General features: G+C 42.0%; 3 protein-coding genes across 7 annotated transcripts; 2 read left to right on the top strand and 1 right to left on the bottom strand.

Annotated features, from left to right (window-relative positions):
* Window positions 1–1,672: 1,672 nt before the first annotated feature.
* On the bottom strand, window positions 1,673–4,754 carry prdx4 (peroxiredoxin 4). The gene is made up of 7 exons (XM_083688268.1): window positions 4,463–4,754; window positions 3,495–3,612; window positions 2,936–3,052; window positions 2,696–2,818; window positions 2,340–2,470; window positions 1,924–1,958; window positions 1,673–1,803 (listed from the first exon to the last, which is right to left on the bottom strand). The coding sequence occupies exons 1-7, from the start codon at window positions 4,674–4,676 to the stop codon at window positions 1,753–1,755; spliced, it is 789 nt and encodes a 262-aa protein (XP_083544394.1). The 5' UTR covers window positions 4,677–4,754; the 3' UTR covers window positions 1,673–1,752.
* Window positions 4,755–5,394: 640 nt separating this feature from the next.
* pdha1a (pyruvate dehydrogenase E1 subunit alpha 1a) lies at window positions 5,395–13,255 on the top strand. 4 transcript variants are annotated; one of them, XM_083664933.1, is made up of 13 exons: window positions 5,408–5,515; window positions 6,607–6,627; window positions 7,530–8,561; window positions 9,122–9,190; window positions 9,289–9,462; window positions 9,652–9,778; window positions 9,963–10,054; window positions 10,146–10,238; window positions 10,748–10,903; window positions 11,122–11,193; window positions 11,295–11,362; window positions 11,691–11,799; window positions 11,928–13,255. In XM_083664933.1, the coding sequence occupies exons 1-13, from the start codon at window positions 5,459–5,461 to the stop codon at window positions 12,090–12,092; spliced, it is 2,235 nt and encodes a 744-aa protein (XP_083521059.1). In that variant the 5' UTR covers window positions 5,408–5,458; the 3' UTR covers window positions 12,093–13,255. The 4 variants fall into 4 exon arrangements, with proteins under 4 accessions (XP_083521061.1, XP_083521060.1, XP_083521059.1 ...); XM_083664934.1 differs by lacking the exon at window positions 7,530–8,561 and having other exon boundaries at window positions 5,398–5,515; XM_083664935.1 differs by lacking the exons at window positions 6,607–6,627; window positions 7,530–8,561 and having other exon boundaries at window positions 5,395–5,515.
* A 1,352-nt stretch (window positions 13,256–14,607) lies between these two features.
* LOC310801126 (ribosomal protein S6 kinase alpha-3-like) lies at window positions 14,608–23,152 on the top strand. 2 transcript variants are annotated; one of them, XM_083665115.1, is made up of 22 exons: window positions 14,608–14,903; window positions 15,293–15,334; window positions 16,324–16,440; window positions 16,596–16,677; window positions 16,823–16,903; window positions 17,023–17,102; window positions 17,235–17,341; window positions 17,614–17,651; window positions 17,853–17,995; window positions 18,182–18,252; window positions 18,347–18,435; window positions 18,598–18,662; window positions 18,907–19,009; window positions 19,119–19,243; window positions 19,366–19,488; window positions 19,589–19,678; window positions 20,014–20,172; window positions 20,453–20,614; window positions 21,017–21,093; window positions 21,259–21,376; window positions 21,759–21,899; window positions 22,025–23,152. In XM_083665115.1, exons 1-22 carry the CDS (start codon window positions 14,841–14,843, stop codon window positions 22,145–22,147), a joined length of 2,199 nt encoding a protein of 732 aa, XP_083521241.1. In that variant the 5' UTR covers window positions 14,608–14,840; the 3' UTR covers window positions 22,148–23,152. The 2 variants fall into 2 exon arrangements, with proteins under 2 accessions (XP_083521241.1, XP_083521240.1); XM_083665114.1 differs by having other exon boundaries at window positions 19,363–19,488.
* The last annotated feature ends 276 nt before the right edge of the window (window positions 23,153–23,428 follow it).

Genomic DNA, 23,428 nt, shown 5'->3' with positions numbered 1-23,428 from the left:
TGTTTAAGCAACTCCAACTATTGTTTTTCAACATACTTATTAGGTGGGCTTGCTTAAGCAAGTCCAACTATTGTTCTTTGACATACTTATTATTATTATTATTATTATTATTATTATTATTATTATTATTATTAGGTGGGCTTGCTTAAGCAAGTCCAACTATTGTTCTTCGACATACTCTATACTTTTGATATAGCTGTGTCCTTGGTTACTGTCAATATACATTTGACACGACAAAAATTGTATTGACTGATAATTCAGTTGTTAATACTGATCTGACTGAGAGGTCATAGAGCAGCCAGTAAGACAGGTTTTGGTGCAGGCATGATATCAGGACGCAAACATGCCCTTATTTGTTGTAGCCAAGAAACAGACACTGTTGAGCCATTTTGTACTGTCTGCATGATCTTGAAATGACAGGAGACCCTCAATATTTCAATGCTCTAGTTGATGGCTCTTCATCTCCTTTTCCTAAAGTTCATTTAAATGAAATTGGTCTGGCATAAATAGATAAGCTACACATAATATACAATTTACAAAAACCCTACCATGCATGATTGTACATATACAATCATGCCCATTATACAATCATCTTATCCAACATTATTGTAATTGGTAAATTTCAATCTAATCTTATCTTAACCCATTGACTATTAACAGCAGTAGGGTTAGGCTACTGGGTACTGATTGGGTAACTTTGGTTACTGCATATCTCAGAGTTTATTGGAAGTGCCAGGAAGTTCATTTCATTTATGCCATTTAGCAGACGCCTTTATCCAAAGCGACTTACAACAAATACATTTGTTTCGGTAAGTGAATCATCTATCCATCAGTTATTAAAGGCCTTTACACTTTAGCCTACATAAGGAGAGGAGGTATGCGGCTCTTCACTGTAACCACCAAGATTCAGTTCCCAAACTTCAGCAATGCAGACATTTTCCACTTCAGCAAAAACAGATACAAGAACCGGTGAACCTTGAGTGACCACTTTGTAAATGACACGTTCCTGAAGTTAAGTGTTACTTTAGGGTTCACCATGAAGTTCAGTCGACAGTAAACATGTTGTCCCCCACGGCCAATCAGTGTCATGTCTGAATTTCACTTGTTTACCATAGTACCCTGTGCTAATGTTGGATCTCCATGGCAAGACGCATCATTCACCCAATTTCCGTCAAAATTGCACAAACACCTCCCTCTAGTGTCTTTGTTGCCATGGGCCAACTACTTTCCTGTTTCCTGTCTAAATGTGTCACAATGAACGAACGAATCACTGTAGGGTCCACTTTACTTTTTGACCAAAATGTAACAATGACAGTGTCTATCCTGTCAATCTGAACTGTAGCTTTTGCTTTCCACTAACGGCATCGGTTACTGCAGATGGAGACGTTTGAAGAAAATACATACTCATACTAATGAGTATTTAATTTTCCATTAAACTAAAATACATACTAATCTAGGAAGAACAGCTGTCCTTTGAAGCATTATTTTCCATTGAGTAGTCAGTTGTGTAGCTTCTTGCCTGTTGTTGATCTCTTTGTTGATTGTGGCATCATACAAGATGCCCTGTGGTCAAAAAAGTCAAGAATTGAAATCACTGGAACATGGGATATGATTATATTAATTTGTAGCAAACATGCTGTTACATTCCTAAAATAATGAGACAGAGAGCAAATTATCAAAACTGTTTTTATTCTGAGCTTCAACCGAAGTGTTCAGAGAAATGGCTTTTGCAGGCTGGGAAAACGAGACAGTTCAGTTCAGCTTGTCAAAATACTTCAGTTTGCCCGACGGGTCTGGAATTATCTGTGGAGTGAAATACAGTGTTAGTGTGCAAGCAGTTGTCTATGATAGAAGTCACACAAACAACAAAACACATGCACAGGCACACAGACACGCACACACAAGCAGCCCTGTGAGACTCACCGTGTCACTTCCTGGCTTCCATCCTGCTGGGCACACTGAACAAGAGTAATAATTTACAGTAAGTTACACACAAACCACAGGCAATACAAATATAACATCATAATCAGATACAATTTGATTGTTTTTTAAGGAAGCAAGCTTTTTTTCCCCAACACTTTACAATGTTTATGTTATAAAGGGTTTGTAAAGAGAACAGTTATAACTCAATGATATAAGTAATCTTAATTTAAAAGCTTTGAAAACTTTAAAGTGCCATTATGTATGGTCTGTATCTTTTTCATTAGTTCATGCGTGACTTTTGGTGATGAATTTAATTTGTTATGTTATGGATATATGTGTGTGCAACACAATAAGTATAAGTGATTGTGCATGTGAAATATGTGTTTTTGTTTGTATGTTTTAGGGGTGAACTGTACCTTCCCCATGTTTGTCAGTGTACTGGAAGGCCTGGACCAGCCTCAGGGTCTCGTCTACAGATCGCCCAACAGGGAGGTCATTCATGGTGATCTGCCTCAGGATGCCCTTGTCATCGATGATGAAGAGGCCCCTGAGAACCGGAATGACAACAAGTTTGCTTCACTTCTAAACTGCATGATCTTTCCCTGCTTCAAAACTCAGTAAATTGTCTTATTCTTTATATTAACAGTCAAATAAATATTCTTCTCACAATGATTAGGTTTAACAACTAGGTTTATACATTTCAACACTGGGCCCCCTTTTCTTGAAATAGTTCACATGCCCCTGTGGATGTGCGCATGTGTGTGTACTATACCTGAGTGTGTGTCCCTGGTCCTCCAGATAGACTCCATAGTCTTTGGCAATCTGGTGTGTAAGATCAGACAGCAGGGGGATTTTCATTGGTCCAAGTCCACCCTCTTTCTTGGGTGTGTTGATCCTGTAAATATAAACAAGAGAGGAGAGGGGGAATACCTTGTGTGGTTCATACCCTGTGACATGCAAGTTAAATACCATTATTTTAAACTGAAATGGGGTGTGATTATTTTAATCTTACCAGGCCAGATGGGTGAATTGTGAGTCGACAGAGCAGGCAACAACCTCTGCATTGATTGCACGGAACTCATGGGCACGATTACTGAACGCAATGATCTCAGTGGGGCAGACAAATGTGCTGCAGGGGCACAGAATTGTCGTTAGTTAAATGAGAACTGAGTGCCCTCCGTAATTACTGAGACAGTGAAGCTTTTTTTTCCTTCTTTTGACTATACTCCAAAAGTTTGCATTTAAAATCAAACAATTAGTATAGATTCTCAGCTTTTATTTGAGGGTATTTGTGTACATTGTTTGATTTCAAATCCAAACTTTTGGAATATAGAGTCAAAAGAAGAAATAATGCTTAACTGTCCGAATAATTACGGTGGGTACTGTATATTGCATTTTCCTTACATTATGGTTATATGGTATACAGCAATACTAGTATAACACAACACAATATCTGGTTCACAATCTGGTAAAAGAGTAAGACAGATTTCATCTCTATCTAGTTTCTCATACTAACTAACAGTAATATAGTTTTAGTTTTAGGATATAAACCAGCCTGAGTTGGTACTCACAAGTCCAGGGGGTAAAAGAAGAAAACTAGATATTTTCCTTTGTAGTCAGACAGTTTCAAATCCTTGAATTCACCATCAATGACAGCTGTCCCTTCCCAGAGAGGTGCAGGCTTTGAAACTGCACAATAAGAAGAAAAGAAAGATAAGAAAAATTGAAAACACATTTAATGATGTTCAAAGTATAGCATATAAAATCACTTTCCAGGGCAAAAAGAAAATGAAGGAAAAAAACTCTACTAGGCCTACGTCCCAAATGTCAATATATACCAATACCCCAGAACCTAAACATTTGGTATGCTTGGCCAACAATGTGTGGTATTTCTTGGTATTGATAATGGTAAGCTGTGTTTATGATATTGGTAGAGTTGGTGCCATGTGCAGGCTCACGGTGACCTCAGTCTAAAAACGCTACCTCCTATCTCCTCTTCTTCATCTATTGATTTGAAAGCATATGGTATGTGAAAATAAAACCACAGAAGAAACCTTATCTTCACCCTCCTTGGTAATTTGGTGGATACCTTGAGATAAATTAATTACAATGGATACAAATTATGAATGGGAAGGTGTGAGGGTAGGAAGCCACTGAATTTACAAATTGGTAAGTGTGGCGCGCGCTTGGAACTGGATACGATAGTTGGAGCCAAGTTTTTCTTGCATGACGTGTCCAAATCTACAATACATGTTTAATATGGAAAACAGTAGGACATTCTCTCTCTAACTCCTTCCAACTCATTGCTCACAGCATTTTGCTTATAAAAATGCAGAGATAATAGACCATTACCGGGCAAGCAGTGCGGAAGCATAATTAGCTGTGGCTAATTTCACGATGTCATATCTGAACCAAGGTCGGTGCCACTTACTGCATGCACTGCAATGGCTGTTGTGTAGCTACGTTTCAATTTACTCTCAAATAGCATTTACTAGTGCGAGAATGCAGTACTAAACTATTATGCAGGAGACAAACCCACTCTTTGCCTTGCTGAGGTGCAGGGAATGATCAGACACGGGCACACGGAAAGCCTCTCCAGGATAGACGTGTCCTCCCGCGTAGTTATAACATTCTTGGTCCGTTCTCCCATTAGAACTTTCTTGAGCTGCCGAGACAAACTTGGTAACAAGACAAAGTGTGCAAAAGACACTTAAAATGTCTTTCACCATCTTATTATGAAGCATGACGTCCATTATTCTGTCTTGCTAAAAGCACGTATTCTTGCAGGAAGAACTACAAATGCAGCAAGAGTGGACGCTTTTTTAGCGTGCACACGCAGCTTCTTGGTTATGGGGCGATTCCCAAAAGTCTTTCCTCGACTCCTCGTTATGGTTCCTCATGTCGCATCCTCGCCCGTAGATAAAATCATTGGAGGAGAAATGCACGATTGAAGGAACCTTAAATCTTATCTTCTAATGCCTTTTTAGAAGGAGGCAAAGATGATGCAAGGAATCGAAGAAAGTCTTTTGAGATCCCTTCATGGCCGAGAGCTAGATCTAGCTAAAACGTTTACCATAGTGTGTCTGTCTCTGGCATATGATTGGGTTAATAAGAGCAATGTGACATTGTTGTTTTATTAATTCCTTTTGCACCTTATGTTTCTTATTTTGCTATTGATCATAACAGGGAGGGAAAGGAAAATGAAGACATTATGTATTTGTAAGAATTGGACCAGCTAGGCATTTTAGCACTTGTAATAATTTATTGTGTGTACTTTGTCCCCTTATCACAACTGGCAGATATACTCTGTCAACAGACGCCAACGAGCCTGCATATCTGTCTTTGTAGCAGAAATAAATACCAACTGGAAATATCCCACCAAGATCCAAGCTCGTGCACCAGCACTCTAAGCACTCGTGCCCTATCTCGGAGCTCGTGCACTAGGGATTTCGTCATCTCTCGTCGACGTTCGGTGTTTTGACAGGAAGGACGGACTGGAGAGAAACGTACCGCAGATCGGTGGCCAAGAAGTAGCATGCAAAAGATGCTGACGATTATCTCCAACGTGCTGAGGGGTAGCGCAAGCAGAAATGTAAGTAAAGCTTATGTATGTTAGTTTACATCTTGACAGAAGATCGTTTTTTTTGTGATCTATAACGTGTCATGTCATCTCATTTTTCCAAACGAGACCAGTTGCGTTCTGACCTTGTCAGACACAGCAAGGCCTCGGTCGTAAGCTGTACTCACATTAGCTTAGCCATCATGAATTTGATCTGTTACAGGACGTTTTTAAGTCTATATTCTGCAATTTAGGATCCAAGCTGGAAAATCATGTTTAGTAAACTCGTCAACATAAGATGTCCTGACCTCACCTCATCCGAAACCCATCACTTTACTGTGTTAGCTTGCAAGATAGCTAACGTTTGCAAATATAGGCAGAATGGGGCGATTCTAGACGAGCGTTCTTGCTGTCGTAGCTTATTGAAAGTGTTTTGTAACAGTGCCATTAGGATCATTTTCAGTCATCACTGAATTGGATATTAAGTGTCAATATAACAAAATATCACCTGTGTAATAAATAGGGAAGGTCATCACAGAGGAAAGATTGCATCACTGATTTGTAGGCATACCTGGCATGGATGCCTTTAATGAATGTTCAAATTGAGTTCAATGAATTATAATCATTCATTCAAATTTGCAAAGCCGGACACCGTGGATGACAAGTTACATTTACATTTTACATTTATGGCAGTTAGCAGACGCCTTTATCCAAAGCGACTTACAACAATACATTTGTTTAAGTAAGTGAATTATCTATCCAACAGTCATCATAAGACAAAGTAATCAATGCTCACACCAGGGGCCATTGGCAGTCGTAATGCCAGTATGCTTTTTTATTTTATTTTATTAAATATATTTTATTAGCAAGTCAGACCTTTATGGCACAGAATTGTCATTTCTAATAAATCAGGGTTTTCAACATTATTGCTCCCTGTCATAATCACTTCTGTGTTTGTGAACAGGAACATTGTAGACAAGAGATTTTCGGTCTTAGGCTATCATTTAAGCAGTAGAAATGTAGGCTATCTATCTCCTATCCATTGATGTCTAGCCTGTCCCTCTCTACTAGTGTTCTCTCACTCTTCCCCTCTCTGGTTTTCTCTCCCATTGGCTGCCTGATAGGGAGCCCAGGTTGTGTCAGAGGTAAGATGTGGGTTTACTGGAGTTTGACAGGCGATGACACAATGTCCTTTGTTTAACAGCTTTTTCCTTCTACATGGCATGTGCCATACTTCCACTGCCCAATGTTGTGAGTTGACAAAGACAATCAATACATCCTTTTAGCTTTTCTTTTATGTCCATTTACTGCCTCTTTGTGCAACTTTTATGCATTTACCATCGCCACTGTTTCTCAATTATCTTCAAGCAATCATGCTTTGCTATCTGCTAATCAAACCCTTATGTTTTTGGCTGTTTGATAGGTTGACTATAGACTAGAACCATTAATCTACTGCTCACACACACACACACACACACACACACACACACACAATTCCCTTATATCAAGCCGACAGTAGTTTCATCACATTTTGTTACTGCAGTGGTATCAGAGGTTAAAAGGCCTAGTTTATAGTGCAAAATTTGTGACTGCTGTTTTCAAAGTGTTTGGTCAATACGCTATTTTGTGTCTCAACTATGTTGTGAGTGGAAAGCAGTTTGGTTGGTGACTTAATTAAGATATAATCTTAATTAATGTGGTGACTGTGGTCAGATTAGAGATGAGTTTCTGATGTCTATTTATGTAGGTTAGATTGAGTTGTCATGTTTTTGCAGTTGTTTTCGACGGATTTTAGACCTTCTCCAATTTTCTCTCAATCTTGCCCAGGGGCAGATATGTGTAGATACAGTAGGTTGACTCGGAGCCTAATCCCCAGGTGATGGTTAAATGGGAGAGGAATGATTTGGTGTAAAGACAGTAGCCTCGATCAGTGGTTTGGATCAAGGAGTTATTACCTGCTGTTACTTTACCCTTGAGTGGGTAATGTGGGAACTTTTTCACCTCTAGGCTTTGTAGTGACTTATCTGCCTGGCTCTTCTCTCCCCAGTACTCCATGCGCAGGGCCGTTTTGCAGTTGCTGGCTGTCCAGGGCGAGTATGCTGATATAACGTCACCGCCAGACCCAGAACCAGCACTACGACCCAACAGGCCAGATGCAGGCTCACACATAGGCCTAGTCTCACACATAGTCTCACACAGTCCTCTGGTAGACAAGATCAACAGACCAAAGACTGATCTAACGGTTACCCAACCAGACCACAATGTTGGACTTACCCCTGAAATTACAATTATTAACAGCAGACTAATACCTGAGGAAGCACCCCCAGAGCCTACCATAGTCGATCCATCCCCTGCCTTTATCAGTAAACCAGAAGAGGAGTCGTTTGACACTGACAAACCACTCGCAGATCTAACATCACTACAACCTGTTGTAGAAACTGACCCGCTTATAACAGAATTGTCCTCATTAGAGTCATACACTACAACCTCACCAGAACCCCTCTTAGATACTTGCCCTATTGTTTCAGAACCATCTGATTCTAACTCCTCTGAACAGTCAGTCATTGTTCTTGACCCTCAAATTTCAGAATCAACTTTACAAGTGCCTCTAGTAACCACTGATGAGCCCATCATAGACCTGAGGGAAGCAGAACCCTTACTATATACTGGCCCTATTGTTTCAGAATTCATGTTATCAGAACCATTTGTGAGTACAAACCTACCTATTCCTGAATCTAACTCACCCGAACAGTCAGGCATCATTCTGGACCCTCAGATCCCAGAATCAACTTTACGAGTGCCTCCAACAGAACAGAATTTGAGGGAATCAGCAGCGAACACTGACCCATTAACTCTAGAATTAACACCACCAGAATTGCCTGTTGGCACAGAACAACCTGCTCAGGGACTAGACCTCTCAGAACCAGACCTAAGTATTAACACAGACGCTCCTGACTCTTCCATATCTGAGCCTCAGCTGTCGGTGAGGAGCCAGAGCACTGATATAACATTGCTTCAACGCCCCAAGAACACCCTCAGCTTGACTGAAGACACTCCTTTACCAGAGTCACAGCTTGCTGTGAGTACTGGCAGCCCCTCCATATCTTACACCCTTCCCCCCCCTCCCCACACATGCTTTTACCGAACTCTGCATGACCCTCTCTTGTAATACAGGTGCTACAAGGTGTCTGTTTTCTCACACTTCATACCATGATCGCTGAGTTCCCCAATAGGGTTTGAATATGCAACCTGCCCAAACTAAAATGAACTCTCCCATCCTTGGTCTGTGACACAGAAATACATATTGTTTCCCCCCCCCCTTTCTCCTTCACTTTCCATCATTCACATTTTGATTTTCTGAAGTGAAGGTCTTTTCAGTCAATGAGGCATTCTTATTAGTTCAAGGGTTTTGTGATCGTTTCCTTGCTGGTTGTCTGCAGGGAGTGTACAGGGTAGCTGGTACTGTGGATTGTTACATGCTTTTGTGCTGCCTCTCCTGGCTTGCTTAGCTACAAGTCTTGCACAGTTGATTTTTATGTTATGAAAAAAAAATTGTCTCGTAGTTGTTATTTCTGTCATGTCTCCTTTCGTTTATGCTTTCAGGGGACATTTTGCTAAGTGTTGTGTCTTTTATTTCAGGGGGCCAGAGTCGTGGTGTCCACACGCACATATGCTGACTTCACACCCCAGGCCTCATTTGACATAAAGGTAAGATTACATTCATACTTCATGGTGAATGTTTTGACTGCATCATTCTTACACAGTTAACTAACTATTAAGTTGTGATTGATGTTTTCCTCTTGTAGAAATGTGACATCCACCGCCTGGAAGAGGCCCCGGCCTTGACGGCAACTCTGACCCGTGAGGAAGGGCTGAAGTACTACCGGACCATGCAGACCATGAGGCGTATGGAGCTGAAGGCAGATCAGCTCTACAAGCAGAAGATCATCAGAGGCTTTTGTCACTTGTACGACGGCCAGGTTAGCACACAGTCACTCCCTTACGGAAAGTTTTATCAACACGCATTCAGTCCAACATGAAGACGTACACACGTACTGTATATGCAGAGTCTCTCTCTCTCTCTCTCTCTCTCTCACACACACACACACACACATAATTTAGACATTGCTTGCAAATAGAACAACAAAGATTCGGTGTTTTCATCATAGGAAGCTTGCGCGGTTGGCATTGAGGGGGGTATCACCCTGTCAGATCATCTGATCACGGCGTACCGGGCCCATGGCTACACCTTCACAAGGGGTGGGACCGTCAGGCAGATCATGGCTGAGCTCACTGGTGAGTGCACACAGGCAAATGGGAGAAGTGACTAGTCACTGAATTCATAATCAATTCATTATATTATGAATACATAATACTGAATACATAATCAAAAAATTATTTTTCAATCTATTTGAACTAACCTATTTCCCTCCTGGTCTTTTCCTTCCAATTTCTCTTCTCTTCATTTGCTGTCTCTCAGGTCGTAGAGGAGGCATTGCCAAGGGCAAGGGAGGCTCTATGCACATGTACACTAAAAACTTCTATGGAGGAAATGGTATTGTGGGAGCTCAGGTAATTCCAAAAAGCCATACATGTGTTTTCACACCATGGCATTGTGGTGAAAATTTTTTAACCTTATAACCCCTGTGTATATATTCCTCAGGTACCTCTGGGAGCTGGTATAGCCCTTGCCTGCAAGTACCTGGAAAATAACCAGTTGTGTGTCAGCCTCTATGGTGATGGAGCCGCCAACCAGGTGTGACATACGTTTGCTCTCATATTAATAACAAGTTTATTCTGAATGTGTGTTAGATAAATAGATGGGTACTTTATTGATCCCCGAGGGGAAATTAAGGCGTTACAGCAGCTCACATTACAAACAACCAAACAACAACAAACTAAAGTGACTGAATGGAATAAAATCTGAAACATTACATACAGTAGGAACAGTCCAGTATGATTTAACACCCACCAGCCTGACTCCCAGCCGGAGGAGGAGTTGTACAGTCTTATTGCGGCAGGCAGAAAAGATCTCCTATAGCGCTCCTTAGTGCAACGTGGTTGTAGTAGTCTGTTGCTAAAGGAGCTTCTCTGCTCTGCCACAGACTTTTTTTTACTTTGACTTTTATCTAATTTGTGCATTGATGTCAATGGGAGATTTACATGAAAATATGATTATTACACTGAAAGATTTGATTTCAAGTTCCGACCCAATCCTGATTGTCCTGCTGAGGAAGGCTCACTGAATTTAAATGCATTCCACAGGGTCAGATCTTCGAGTCGTACAACATGGCGTCTCTCTGGAAGTTGCCCATCATCTTCATCTGTGAGAACAACAAATATGGCATGGGCACCTCAGTAGAGCGCTCTTCTGCCAGCACTGACTACTACAAAAGAGGAGACTACATCCCTGGCCTCAGGGTAGGGCACTCCACCACAATACAATTCAACATCAACAGCTTCATTATCCCACATGGGGCCATTGATCATTTGGTCCTTGCCCACAGAGAATACAAAAAACATATATCACACACAAAGATAAAAAAAAAAATATATATATTCTGAGATATGCAGACTCAACACTCACCCTTGCTCTCACCAATATCATTCTTAATCTGACACAACCTGTCTGTATCCAGGTGGATGGGATGGACGTCCTGTGTGTTAGAGAGGCCACCAAGTTTGCAGCTGATCACTGCCGAGCTGGAAAGGTGAGCATCAAGCTTTCAGTGTGTAAGGCGGTTGATTTTATGTCTTGTTTCTTTTTTTGAAGTCGATGAGACTGTGTTGTTTCTTCCCCACCTGGGTTTAGGGCCCTATTCTCATGGAGCTGCAGACCTACCGTTACCACGGGCACAGTATGAGTGATCCTGGGGTCAGGTAAATATCCATATCTTTGTTATTAATATCAACTACTGTTGTTGATGACTGTTGTCATTGACATAATTATTGTCACATCTGTGTATTTTGAGAGACCAATGCTGACTTGAGGATTTCATATACTATTCTATTATTTCATGTATTTAATATGCTATTATATATAATCATATACTTCTATAATAATGTGCTTTCATATCTGCACAACCTTGCTGCCCCTGCACCCTGCTGTTTCCCCCACTAGTAGCCTCCTCCCTGCTCTCTCATACCCGCCATAGTGACTATGACCCCTGACCCCTGACCCCCTGCCCCGCTCTGTCCCCTGCCTCAGCTACCGCACACGTGAGGAGATCCAGGAGGTCCGCAGCAAGAGTGATCCCATCTCCATGCTGAAGGACCGCATGCTCAGCAACAACATGGCCAGCGTGGAGGAGCTCAAGGTAACATTGCACTACACTTGTAGCACGCTTTTTACTGTTGTAAAGGTATTTGTTACCATTTAATATGGCTCATTGAAGTAGAAATTGGTGACCACCAATCACCCCTGGTCCTTTATGCTTGTTTGTAGGAGATTGACATTGAGGTGAGGAAGGAGATTGAAGATGCCGCACAGTTTGCCACCACAGACCCTGAGCCTCCACTGGACGATCTGTGTAACCACATCTTCAAAAGCGAGCCACCCATGGAGGTGCGTGGCACCAATCCATGGACCAAGCTCAAGTCTATCAGCTAAAGGCTTTCTCGGCCCACTCTTCTGTCCCCCAGCCCCGCCCCCCCCCTCCAACGCACACGTTAGTCCTGGCTTACATCACCATCTCCCCCTCAGCCAAGGGCCTCCATGGACTTTCATCTCAATGGCCCCCCAACACACACACACACACACACACACACATACATACATACACACATACACACACACACACACACACACACACACATACACCACCCTTATGCCAACAACAATAACACGCATCATCCATTTATGTTCCATTTGCCCACAGCCTGGGCCTTAACCCGAACACTCAGCACCTAAAAAGATAGTACCTGGCCGGTGGAGTTCATACTTAATTGGACATAGTTCACTGCTACTGGTAATACCCATGTCAAACTCTTTTTTTCATCTGTTGCAAGGTCACTTAAACGCAACAAAAAAAACTAAGAGGAGGCTCATTGACCATTTCACTGGACAATAAGGACCATTGTCCATATCAACATGGCAGGTTATTCCTTTTCATGTATTTTTTTTTTTATTCAAATATATAACTTAAATGGTATATTAAATAAAGGGATTTACATAATGTTGTTATCTTGCCAAACCAAACCTGTGCCTGTGTTTGAAAGATGAATATGACTGTCAAGTCTCTTGGTTGTGGCTCTTCATAGCGCAAAACAAAAGCGCTGCAGATCCACATGGACGAAGGCTGACTAGGGACATGACACTACACTTAACAGGGAGGGGTTCTTCAAATCATACAAAGCGTAACTGCTGGCCTAAATACCTTCACTGTCTGTTCTTTTTACTGTACCCCCCCCTCTTATGTGGTTACTTTGTAATCTAAATTGTATTTCCCATTCCCTCTATTTCCCTGAAAAGATTTTAGTTATCAGCCAGTTTTCAATTCAATTTATTTATTGCTGAGAATGTGCTTTTGTAAAAAAAAAAGTGTGTTCAATCTTCAACTTCAAATAGGAATGGGAAATGCCTCTTCTGGGATTCTTAGTTACTGTTACAGTGTATTATGGGTAGGGTTGATAAGGGGGGCTCTATACTACACTGTCCTATTCACTCTGAGGCGAAAACATCAGGAGATGCTTGTCTGCCGGTGATTGTCTTTGTACAGTCTGTCAAAACAAATAAATATTTGAAAGATATATTAGGATATCTGTTTGACTTTATTTCTGTGTCTGCGTCTTTTTGTTTGTGTGTGACATCATTTTGAGATTAATTTGAGTTGATAGGCATAAGCTTTTAGTTATTTTAACTTACATTTATGGCATTTAGCAGATGCCTTTATCCAAAGCGACTTACAACAAATACATTTGTTTAAGTAAGTGAATCATCTATCCATCAGTCATCATAAGAAAAAGTAATCTATGGTAGGACCTGGGGCTATTGGCAGTCACAAGAATTACCTTATTTTTTTACCGGAGAGAAGCTTGTACAGGGGGGTAGTGGGGATGAAGAGGTCTTTAGGAGGGACAGTTAAGATGTTGCCAGAAGAGATGGGTCTTCAATATACGGCGGAAGATAGGTAGTGATTCAGCAGTGAGAATTTGTTCCACCAGCCAGGACAGTGAAAAGCCGTGACCGAGTAATAAAAACCTTGTCAGAAGTGGGATTCGAACCCACGCCTCCAGGGGAGACTGCGACCTGAACGCAGCGCCTTAGACCGCTCGGCCATCCTGACCTTAACTTATTTGACTTAATTAACTTATTCGACTTAATTAACTTATTCGCCCATGCCATTGAGAATTTGTTCCACCAGCCAGGACAGTGAAAAGCCGTGACCGAGTAATAAAAATCTTGTCAGAAGTGGGATTCGAACCCACGCCTCCAGAGGAGACTGCGACCTGAACGCAGCGCCTTAGACCGCTCGGCCATCCTGACCTTAACTTATCTGACTTAATTAACTTATTCGACTTAATTAACTTATTCGCCCATGCCATTGAGAATTTGTTCCACCAGCCAGGACAGTGAAAAGCCGTGACCGAGTAATAAAAATCTTGTCAGAAGTGGGATTCGAACCCACGCCTCCAGAGGAGACTGCGACCTGAACGCAGCGCCTTAGACCGCTCGGCCATCCTGACCCCAATTTATTTGATTTAATTCACTTATTCGCCCATGCCATTGAGAATTTGTTCACATAAACACTGCACATCATTGAGCTGCTGACTGTCGACTAATCTATAAATAGGCCTACTGGTCTAAAAGGTAAGGATAAAGGAAGGCAGAATGTCATACAGTGGGGTTTCTATTAACGCGGGTTGGAGTAGGCCTGATGTTGTTTGCCCTTGGTAAACATTACTTCTTCATATCTCGCACTTACAATTGCATATCACCAGTGACTCATGTACTAACCTTTGTCTTTTTTCACCCGCCTAATCACCTGTCTGTGCTCTGCCTTTAGGGTGGTCTCTAGTCCCTGCTTGTCCCGCCCATCATATTACGTATACATGACGAATTCCTCAGCCTCGTTTTGACAGACAGGTAAACCCGAGCCACGGCGCCATATTGAGAGAACGGAAGTGATTGGTTTTGTTGCGGAAAAGTGTTAAAAATGGGAGTTTCAAGAAAACAGTGTTAAGAAGTAAACAAGTTGTTTATACCTAGCTACAGTTGCGATCGCATTTGCTACATTGCACTTTTTTGTTCATCCTGTTGAAAAGGGGCACTCCACAATAAACACTTTTGTTAGCGATATTCCACCCTCGACAACATCAAGGCACTTCAAGCGCAACAGCAACTCAACTCCTGTCGAAGATGCCCTTGGCACAGCTTGCGGACCCTTGGCAGAAAATGGCCTTGGGGACTTCGGAAAGCGAGGTAAAATGTAGAGACACTTGACAGTGGTAATGATAGGAGGGCTCTCCTGTCACATTCCAACAACTTTTTGCGTAGAGCATCATTTCAGGAACTTATTTTAGTTTTGCCAAAACTGATTGTAACTGTGATATCAGCTGTCCTGCCACAAGGGAACCGGATACATTGTAACAATAGCCATTTGTTGCACAAACTATTGAAAAAAGTATGCAATTATACGCCATTCAAAACACAGTCCTTGGACGTCTTGTGCTGTCTAACGTGTACAAATATAGAAATAGTTTTCTATATGGATGCATGCAGTTTATCAAAATCGCACGAGCTCGTAATCTGAAAATGAGCGTGTGCGTGTGTGTAGATATACCCTGAGTGCTTTCTCCTTTGTTTTACAGATTATGGAAGACTCCATGGGGGATGATGACACTGCATGTACAGTACGTTTTAAAAAAAGGCTCCCCCTTCCTGTCTTGTCTTTGTCTCACTGTGTGTGTGTGTGTGTGTGTGTGTGTGTGTGTGTGTGTGTGTGTGTGTGTGTGTGTGTGTGTGTGTGTGTGTGTGTGTGTGAGTGAGTGAGTGAGTGAGAGAGACATCTGTAGGTTCTCTAGCTCCCTTACACTACATTAAGGCACCCTTCCACAACAATGCAAAGTAGTATGAATTAATATGGAAAGTGCAGGGTTGAAGTAAAACACAAGCGAAATGATTAGAAAGAAGGTGAGGGGGTAGCAATAGAGCATGAGAGCGACAGTCAAAATCGAGAGAGCGAGCATGCTGTGTCTTTAGTCATCCTCCTCCACACCTCCTCTGATGCAGTGGGAGGGGGTGTTGTTGGCGGCATGGCAACCGGTTGCCTGCTGTCAGTCAATGTGCTCCCTCCCCCGGCTGATCTGAGTAGAGAACAGTAGTCTCTCACACTGCAGCCGCTCTGACACAGGGAGAGTGGCTCTGCTGGCCCAGAAGAAGGGATGGGAGATTTGGCAGAACATGGGCCAAAGAAGGACTTCACCGAGAGCTCGGGTGCTGTACGTGGGTGTGGTGTGTTGTGGTGTGGTGTGGTGTGGTGTTAGGGTGGGAAAGCATAGGAGTTTATTTCTGCGTCCTCCCACAGTAACCCATCTGTCTCTCTGCTCTAGTGCAGAGAAAGGCACAGAGTGTAGAAGGCTAACACAGTTGCCTCTTCGCAGGGTTTTACATCAGTGCTTTTGAATTTTGTGACTCATTGGTTTACCTTGTATATAGTTGATTCTCTACGGGTCTGTGGTTTGTGTGCGTGTTTGTTTGTGTCAGTTCTGGCATGTAGTGGGTTTGTTTACAGATTTCTCAAGTGTATTGTTGTACCGCTAGCTGTGTTCTACTCTCTCATGGCTGAGCCGCGCCTGGCTCTGAATGGTCTGACCATGTCTCTCCTCTCTCTCTCTCTCAGGATGAGGGCTCCGTGAAGGAGATCAGTATCACACACCTTGTGAAAGAGGGCTCAGAGAGGGCTGATCCTCGGCAGTTTGAACTCCGCAAGGTCCTGGGACAGGGCTCCTTTGGGAAGGTAACTAAAAGTGTGCTAGATTAAATGTATAGAAGTCGTGGGCTTGTATTAATGATGCATATGATGTATTATCATACTTTTGTTTGCTCGCTATTATTAGGGACCTTACTAATATCTCTCTCCCTCTCTCTCTCTCTCTCTCTGTGTCTGTTCAGGTGTTTCTTGTAAAGAAAATAACAGGTCCTGATTCTGGGCAGCTCTATGCTATGAAGGTGCTGAAAAAAGCCACCTTGAAAGGTACACTACAGTCTGCAGTGATTTGGTGAATTTGTATTCAGCGAATGTCTTTCTTGCATCAATATGGGACTATAGTTTACTAATATATATTAGTGTGTGTGTGTGAATTTGTTTTAATGAGCATACTGTATCTGTGTATCACCAGTGCGAGATAGGGTCAGAACAAAGATGGAGCGAGACATCCTGGTGGAGGTGAACCATCCGTTCATCGTCCGAATGCACTACGGTGAGAGATCAGATGCACCGAAACTCACTTGGACTCATCTGATTAACCTGTCATATTTCGTCTGATGTCAACAAAATTCCTTTGTGATAATTAAAATGTAACATATTGGTTTTTCACAGCCTTCCAGACAGAGGGGAAGCTCTACCTGATTCTGGACTTCCTCAGGGGTGGAGATCTGTTCACACGTCTGTCCAAAGAGGTGAAGAGAATTCTATAATTAATGAATCCTTAAATTCTTACCTACCAACATTTGGATTGGGTGTACGTTAGCCCAAGCACTGTGCGTGTTTGTGGTTGTGTTGTGTTTACCAGTCCTCTTCTCATCACACAGGTGATGTTCACAGAGGAGGATGTGAAGATCTACCTGGCAGAGCTAGCTCTGGCCCTGGACCACCTGCATGGCTTGGGAATCATCTACAGAGACCTTAAACCTGAAAAGTACCTATCGCACTAATGCAATGAATATCACCCAGAGGGAGCTTTAAACCGTAGACTTTATGTTAGGGTGGGATATACCGTATGTCAGTCTTAGAGCCCTGTCTTCTTGTGTTGGTCCCTATTTTCCTATTAGCAACCTGGAAAATACAGGAAAATACATAATCTCACTATGAATATTACATTATAGATTACATGTTTTAGCTTACTATACTATACTATAGTAGCGTGTCTGCTGGTGGATGCTGTTTTCCTGACTGAGCTCGTCCTTTCAGCATCCTGTTGGATGAGGAGGGCCATATAAAACTCACTGGTGAGTAATCCCCTGCACCTATTGCATATTCATGTTTCATATTTCATATTCACACTCAGACTGACTCAGCCACTCTACTGTTTCTCATTGTTGAGCTTAGTATTCAACATTGAGCATGCATGAGACAAGGCGTATAAGGACTCTTGAGAGTCGTCACAAATTTCAGCTTGACTTGATTTTGCCGTCCTTTGTTTGTTCCAGATTTTGGACTGAGTAAAGAGTCCATTGATCATGAGAACAAGGCCTACTCTTTCTGCGGGACAGTTGAGTACATGGCACCGGAGGTTGTGAATCGCAGAGGACACACCCACAGCGCTGACTGGTGGTCCTATGGCGTGCTCATGGTGAGAGGGACCTGGGTCAAAGGGTAGATGGGACACAGTGAACCTCCCTTCTCTGAGTGTCTGATACTTTTTCGCTCCTTGATGTGTGTTGAAATACTTGACAGAATGGACCAATGTTTCCAAAGGCTAACAGTGAGTTGTCACTGAATGGATGTGATTCTAAATTATTTTTTGATTTTTTCCTAGTTTGAGATGCTCACTGGAACACTACCTTTCCAAGGGAAGGATCGGAAGGAAACCATGACCATGATACTGAAGTGAGTCTGTTTTATAAAGCCATTAAAATGATTATACATAAAACTGTGTCCTCAATATTCCATTTAAATTCCAATGTTTTTGTCTGTACTGTAGAGCCAAGCTGGGAATGCCACAGTTCCTGAGCAACGAGGCCCAGTCTCTCTTGCGTAATCTATTCAAACGCAACCCAGGCAACAGACTAGGTAATCTCTATCATTACAACATGGTATTTGGTGCCATTACTTAAATAGATTTTTAAACTGAAAACATGCATCGAACCTACAGAATGCTGGAGCAACTGCAGCCCTAGTGTATTACATGTTAGAGCTGCCCTCAAGTAATGTGTGTGGTATTGACGTTCACAGGGGCGGGTCCAGATGGAGTGGAAGAGATTAAGAGACATCCCTTTTTTTCTACTATTGACTGGAATGTAAGTTTTCACATTGATGTGTCTGTGTCCATGTGTACTGTTGATTATCTTTGGGTTGAATCCTAACTTGAGATTTGCATGCGTAACTCACCTAAATCACAAATTGAGGTCAAGTAGAGATTTGCACCTAACATTGAGTTATGCACGTGGATCTCAAGTTAGGATTTGGCTTGTGTATTTGAACTGTACATACTGTAGTTGGCTTTATTTTCATGTTAATCTATTTGTCTTGGCATGCTTATAGAAACTATTCAGGAGAGAAATCCAACCTCCCTTTAAACCTGCTAGTGGGAGACCTGATGACACCATCTACTTCGATTCAGAGTTTACTGCAAAAACTCCACATGGTAGATCAGATTATTGCATTTCAATTAAGTAATAAACAGCCTCATGAATGTATGTATTATCAAAGGGCTTAGCAGGAATTATATGATAGCTTTGTGTTGGTTCTCACAGACTCTCCTGGCGTTCCCCCGAGTGCTAATGCCCACCAGCTGTTCAGAGGCTTCAGCTTTGTTGCCATTGACCCAGAGGAGGAGAGTCATCCATCACAGTGTACTAACATGACCTCCATAGCACAGGTACTAACACACATTCATTTGGAATTTGGTTTGTGGGTGTGGGGAAATAAGAGTTTTGTAAGCGTTTATGAATGTGACTCTCTCTCTCTCTCTCACTCTCTCTCTCTCTCTCTCTCTAGCAGCTCCACAGAAACACGGTGCAGTTCAGCGATGCCTACCATGTGAAGGAGGACATCGGTGTTGGCTCTTATTCCATTTGCAAACGCTGTGTTCAGAAGAGCAACAGTATGGAGTACGCTGTAAAGGTGAGTACAGTACCGCTGCCCCAAAATACTATCAATTCCTCACTCAGTTACTCAATCTCAGAAGCATGTGAGTAACTGTTGTAACTGATGCCATTTCCAGATCATTAGTAAGGCCAAGAGGGACCCAACAGAGGAGGTGGAGATCCTTCTGCGCTATGGACAGCACCCTAACATCATCACTCTCAAAGATGTGAGTCATTATTACAGCAAGGCAGCTTACAACTGAGCCTGCACTGTTTTGAGTTTGAGCCGTATACAGTGCCTTCGGAAAGTATTCAGACCCCTTCACTTTTTCCACATTTTGCTGTGTTTTTGACTGAATTTAAAATGGATTAAATTACAAGAATTCAGACACAATACCCCAGAATGACAAAGCGAAACACATTTTGAAAATTTCAGTATTTATTAAAATTTAAATATAGAAAAAAAAGTGATGGGGTCTGAATACTTTCCGAAGGCACTGTATGTCTATGTGAGGACCTCTCTGTGAGACAGTGTGAGGTAATGTGCTATGTTGAACTGCAGGTGTATGACGACGGGCGCTCGGCGTACCTGGTGACAGAGCTGATGAAAGGAGGAGAGCTGCTGGATAAGATTCTCAGACAGAAGTTCTTCTCTGAGAGGGAGGCCAGTGCAGTTCTCCACACCATCACCAAAACTGTGGAGTACCTGCATGTACAGGGGGTAAGCCTTCACCATCACTGTAATATACCCTAGAGATTGTGTCCCAGTGTGTATGTCACTATGTGTCACTACACTATACCACAGCACTATACACTATACCACAGCACTATACACTATACCACAGCACTATACACTATACCACAGCACTATACACTATACACTATACCACAGCCTTTGCCATGTTTACACCTTTTTACAGTTGATAGGTATGATTCTGTTAGCCATCCCATGAAATATGACTCCCCCTACTGATTGATTGATTATGTCTCCCCCTGCTCAGGTGGTTCACAGGGACCTAAAGCCCAGTAATATACTCTATGTGGATGAGTCTGGAAACCCAGAGTCTATCCGCATCTGTGACTTTGGCTTCGCCAAACAGCTGAGGGCAGAGAACGGCCTCCTGATGACTCCCTGCTACACTGCCAACTTTGTTGCCCCTGAGGTGTCTTTTCCTCTATATCGTACAACTTTGTTGCCCCTGAGGTGTCTTTTCCTCTATATCGTACAACTTTGTTGCCCTCTATATTGCATTGTATGTTTCTGAAGAAATGTCTGCCACTCTATGGTACTACTTTAATTTATTATGACGTGCAAACAGACAAACATGATTCCATAGGGGGGGATCTGATGAACGTGACGAAGATCCCAGTCATATAATCGTAATGTTGTCTGCTTGTTCGTTTTATTAAATTGTAGTAGTTTATGCAGATATTGGTCAGCTTTAGAATAATTAGTCTGTTTTTGTAAATATTTCAACTGTTGTCACATCTAGATGTAATTGAGCAGTACCTTGCACATGCATGTGATATTCTCTAACCCAATGTCCAATACTTGCTTTTATTAGGTGCTGAAGAAACAGGGCTATGATGCAGCTTGTGATATCTGGAGTCTGGGAGTGCTGCTTTACACTATGCTTACAGGGTAAGTTGAGTCTACTCATAAGAAAGCAGCTGATTTGTCTTTTGAGTCATGATCGGTGAATTATGTTCATGAAAATATGATATTAACAAAAAAAATTGTGATGAACAAACTAATTGTATTCATAATCAATGAGTACTTCAAGTATGTGTTTCCCATGACACTTAGGTGTACCCCTTTTGCCAATGGACCAGAGGACACGCCAGAGGAGATCTTGGCTCGCGTTGGTAGTGGAAAGTTCTCTCTGACTGGCGGCTATTGGAACTCAGTCTCAACCGAGGCCAAGGTGGGTCTGGAACATCTGTCAGGCAGACTGTAACACACACAGAGTACAGTTACGGTTACGGTTGTACTGATGGATAGATGATTCACTTACTTAAACGAATGTATTTGTTGTAAGTCGCTTTGGATAAAGGCGTCTGCTAAATGCCATAAATGTAAAATTACGGAGTTATTTAAGTTACAGAGTGTTATAATTAAATGTAAGTTACAGAGTGTTGAGTAGAGTTTTCTTCACTGTGGAATTAGACGGTGTTAGAGTAGTTGCTTACGGGAAGGCTTGTCCTTGAACTTTGGATTTTATTTTCAGCGCTCCATATTTGTATTTTATGTAAATAGAAGAGTTATACACGATAAGGAGCTCTGAACTTTGACCTTGTTGCCCTTAGGACCTGGTGTCCAAGATGCTGCATGTGGATCCCCACCAGAGATTGACTGCGGCCCAGGTATTGCGTCACCCCTGGATTGTACACAAGGACCAGTTACCCAAGTACCAGCTAAACAGACACGACGCCCCACATCTGGTCAAGGTATCGCTGAAACCTGTTGTTTCCTCAAACCTACACCCCACTAATCAGTGCACAAAACTCTATTTTGACTCCAACTCAGTAATTGACGATATAAGTGAAAGTCTGTTCCCTCTCACCCCATTTAGGGTGCAATGGCAGCCACTTACTCTGCCCTGAACATGAATGTGCCCCCTGTGCTGGACCCCGTGGGGCGCTCCACATTAGCTCAACGAAGAGGAGTGAAGAAGTTGACCTCCACGGCCCTGTGACCCGTCCCACACGACCATCTCACCCAAGTAATTCTACCAGTGCATGAGGATGACTTCCGACTGGCACTGTGTTAAAGGAACAGTGTGTAAAACCAAAAAGAACTGTAACTAACACTGAGAGAAATGACAAAGTCTTTGCTTGTACAATCATTACTGCCTCCCAATCAAGTGTTACTTAACTTTTTAAAAGTTTGTGACTGTATATATTATCATATGAAAATTAGAGATATTTACTTAGATATCAACAAATGTATACGGGTTTCCTTTAGGTCTATGTTTATACAGAGATTCAGTTCAGCACTGGGAGATGCAGGGTTTGGAGAGTGTTGGAATTATGATTCTTATGGTTGCATGGAGTGCAAGATGATTAAAACCTAGTTTGAGTTCCTCCTGCCTCGAAGCAACCTCATCACATTCTGACAAATCCCCAAATTCTACAACAATCAGAGCTCACTGAGACTGTTGAACATGGGGGAGAAAGTGTGTGGTAACCACCTCCCTCACTCCAGGTATCTACTGCACTTTCTTCTCAGATCTTTGTGTTGGGACAGGGCCCTAGGGGTCAGTAAGGGTTCTCTTGCTTTATTCAGTCTTTCTATCTGTGTGTCCATATTATGATTAAAAAGGGAAATATGTGAACAAGGGATATACTTATAGCAATTAAGATTACTTTTCTAGTCAAATTTTAAGAGACAAATAAGAATGTATTTTTGTATATGTGGATGAACAGACATTTTCTATTTGGTGTGCATGACTGATGAAGCCAATGGTATGTAAGGCTAGTTTTACTTGTTTTAATGGGAAAGGTGAAGGGCTATCCAAGAAGCTGCTGTAGAAATGTAGGCTAACATGGAATACAATGGAGGTGCTCTGGCATCTTTCGTGGCCTTCATCTTTTAACAAGCAAATTGTCTGTGGTCCAGGTAAACGACTGCGGCTTCTTTTGATACCTTAAATGAAAAAAAAAAAGTTCTTGTTATGAATAAAAATTAATATCCAATCAATGATAAATGGCCTACAGTAATTATTCTTTCATTCATCCACTGAAAACCATCAGACTTCTAACTTTCTGTATTGGTGAATATCCTATTAATTCACGTCATAATTAGGTGGGCTTGCTTCAAGCAAGTCCAACTATTGTTCTTCGACATACTTATTATCATTATTACGATTCTTCCACCTGCTACTCCTACAATGTTTAAGCTATTCACATCAATCCAACTTTAAAACGTGCCGAGAGGTCTAACTCGCGTTGCTATGACTTTTGCTTTGGTTTGGTTA

This window comes from Argentina silus, assembly GCF_951799395.1.
Source record: "Argentina silus genome assembly, chromosome: 2".
NCBI classification, from domain to species: Eukaryota; Metazoa; Chordata; class Actinopteri; order Argentiniformes; family Argentinidae; genus Argentina; species Argentina silus.
Note: the sequence above shows the minus strand (reverse complement) of the source record. Positions and strands in the feature narration are given on the sequence as shown.

Coding starts and splice junctions, on each gene's coding strand:
- LOC310801126 (XM_083665114.1), top strand. CDS start 14,841: ATGCCCTTGGCACAGCTTGCGGACCCTTGGCAGAAAATGGCCTTGGGG. Junction 14,904..15,292: donor TGGGGACTTCGGAAAGCGAG/GTAAAATGTAGA, acceptor TTTGTTTTACAG/ATTATGGAAGACTCCATGGG. Junction 17,996..18,181: donor GGTCCTATGGCGTGCTCATG/GTGAGAGGGACC, acceptor ATTTTTTCCTAG/TTTGAGATGCTCACTGGAAC.
- pdha1a (XM_083664933.1), top strand. CDS start 5,459: ATGCAAAAGATGCTGACGATTATCTCCAACGTGCTGAGGGGTAGCGCA. Junction 9,779..9,962: donor GATCATGGCTGAGCTCACTG/GTGAGTGCACAC, acceptor GCTGTCTCTCAG/GTCGTAGAGGAGGCATTGCC. Junction 11,363..11,690: donor ATGAGTGATCCTGGGGTCAG/GTAAATATCCAT, acceptor CCCCTGCCTCAG/CTACCGCACACGTGAGGAGA.
- prdx4 (XM_083688268.1), bottom strand. CDS start 4,676: ATGGACGTCATGCTTCATAATAAGATGGTGAAAGACATTTTAAGTGTC. Junction 2,819..2,935: donor CAATTCACCCATCTGGCCTG/GTAAGATTAAAA, acceptor TTATATTTACAG/GATCAACACACCCAAGAAAG. Junction 2,471..2,695: donor GACCAGGGACACACACTCAG/GTATAGTACACA, acceptor TCCGGTTCTCAG/GGGCCTCTTCATCATCGATG.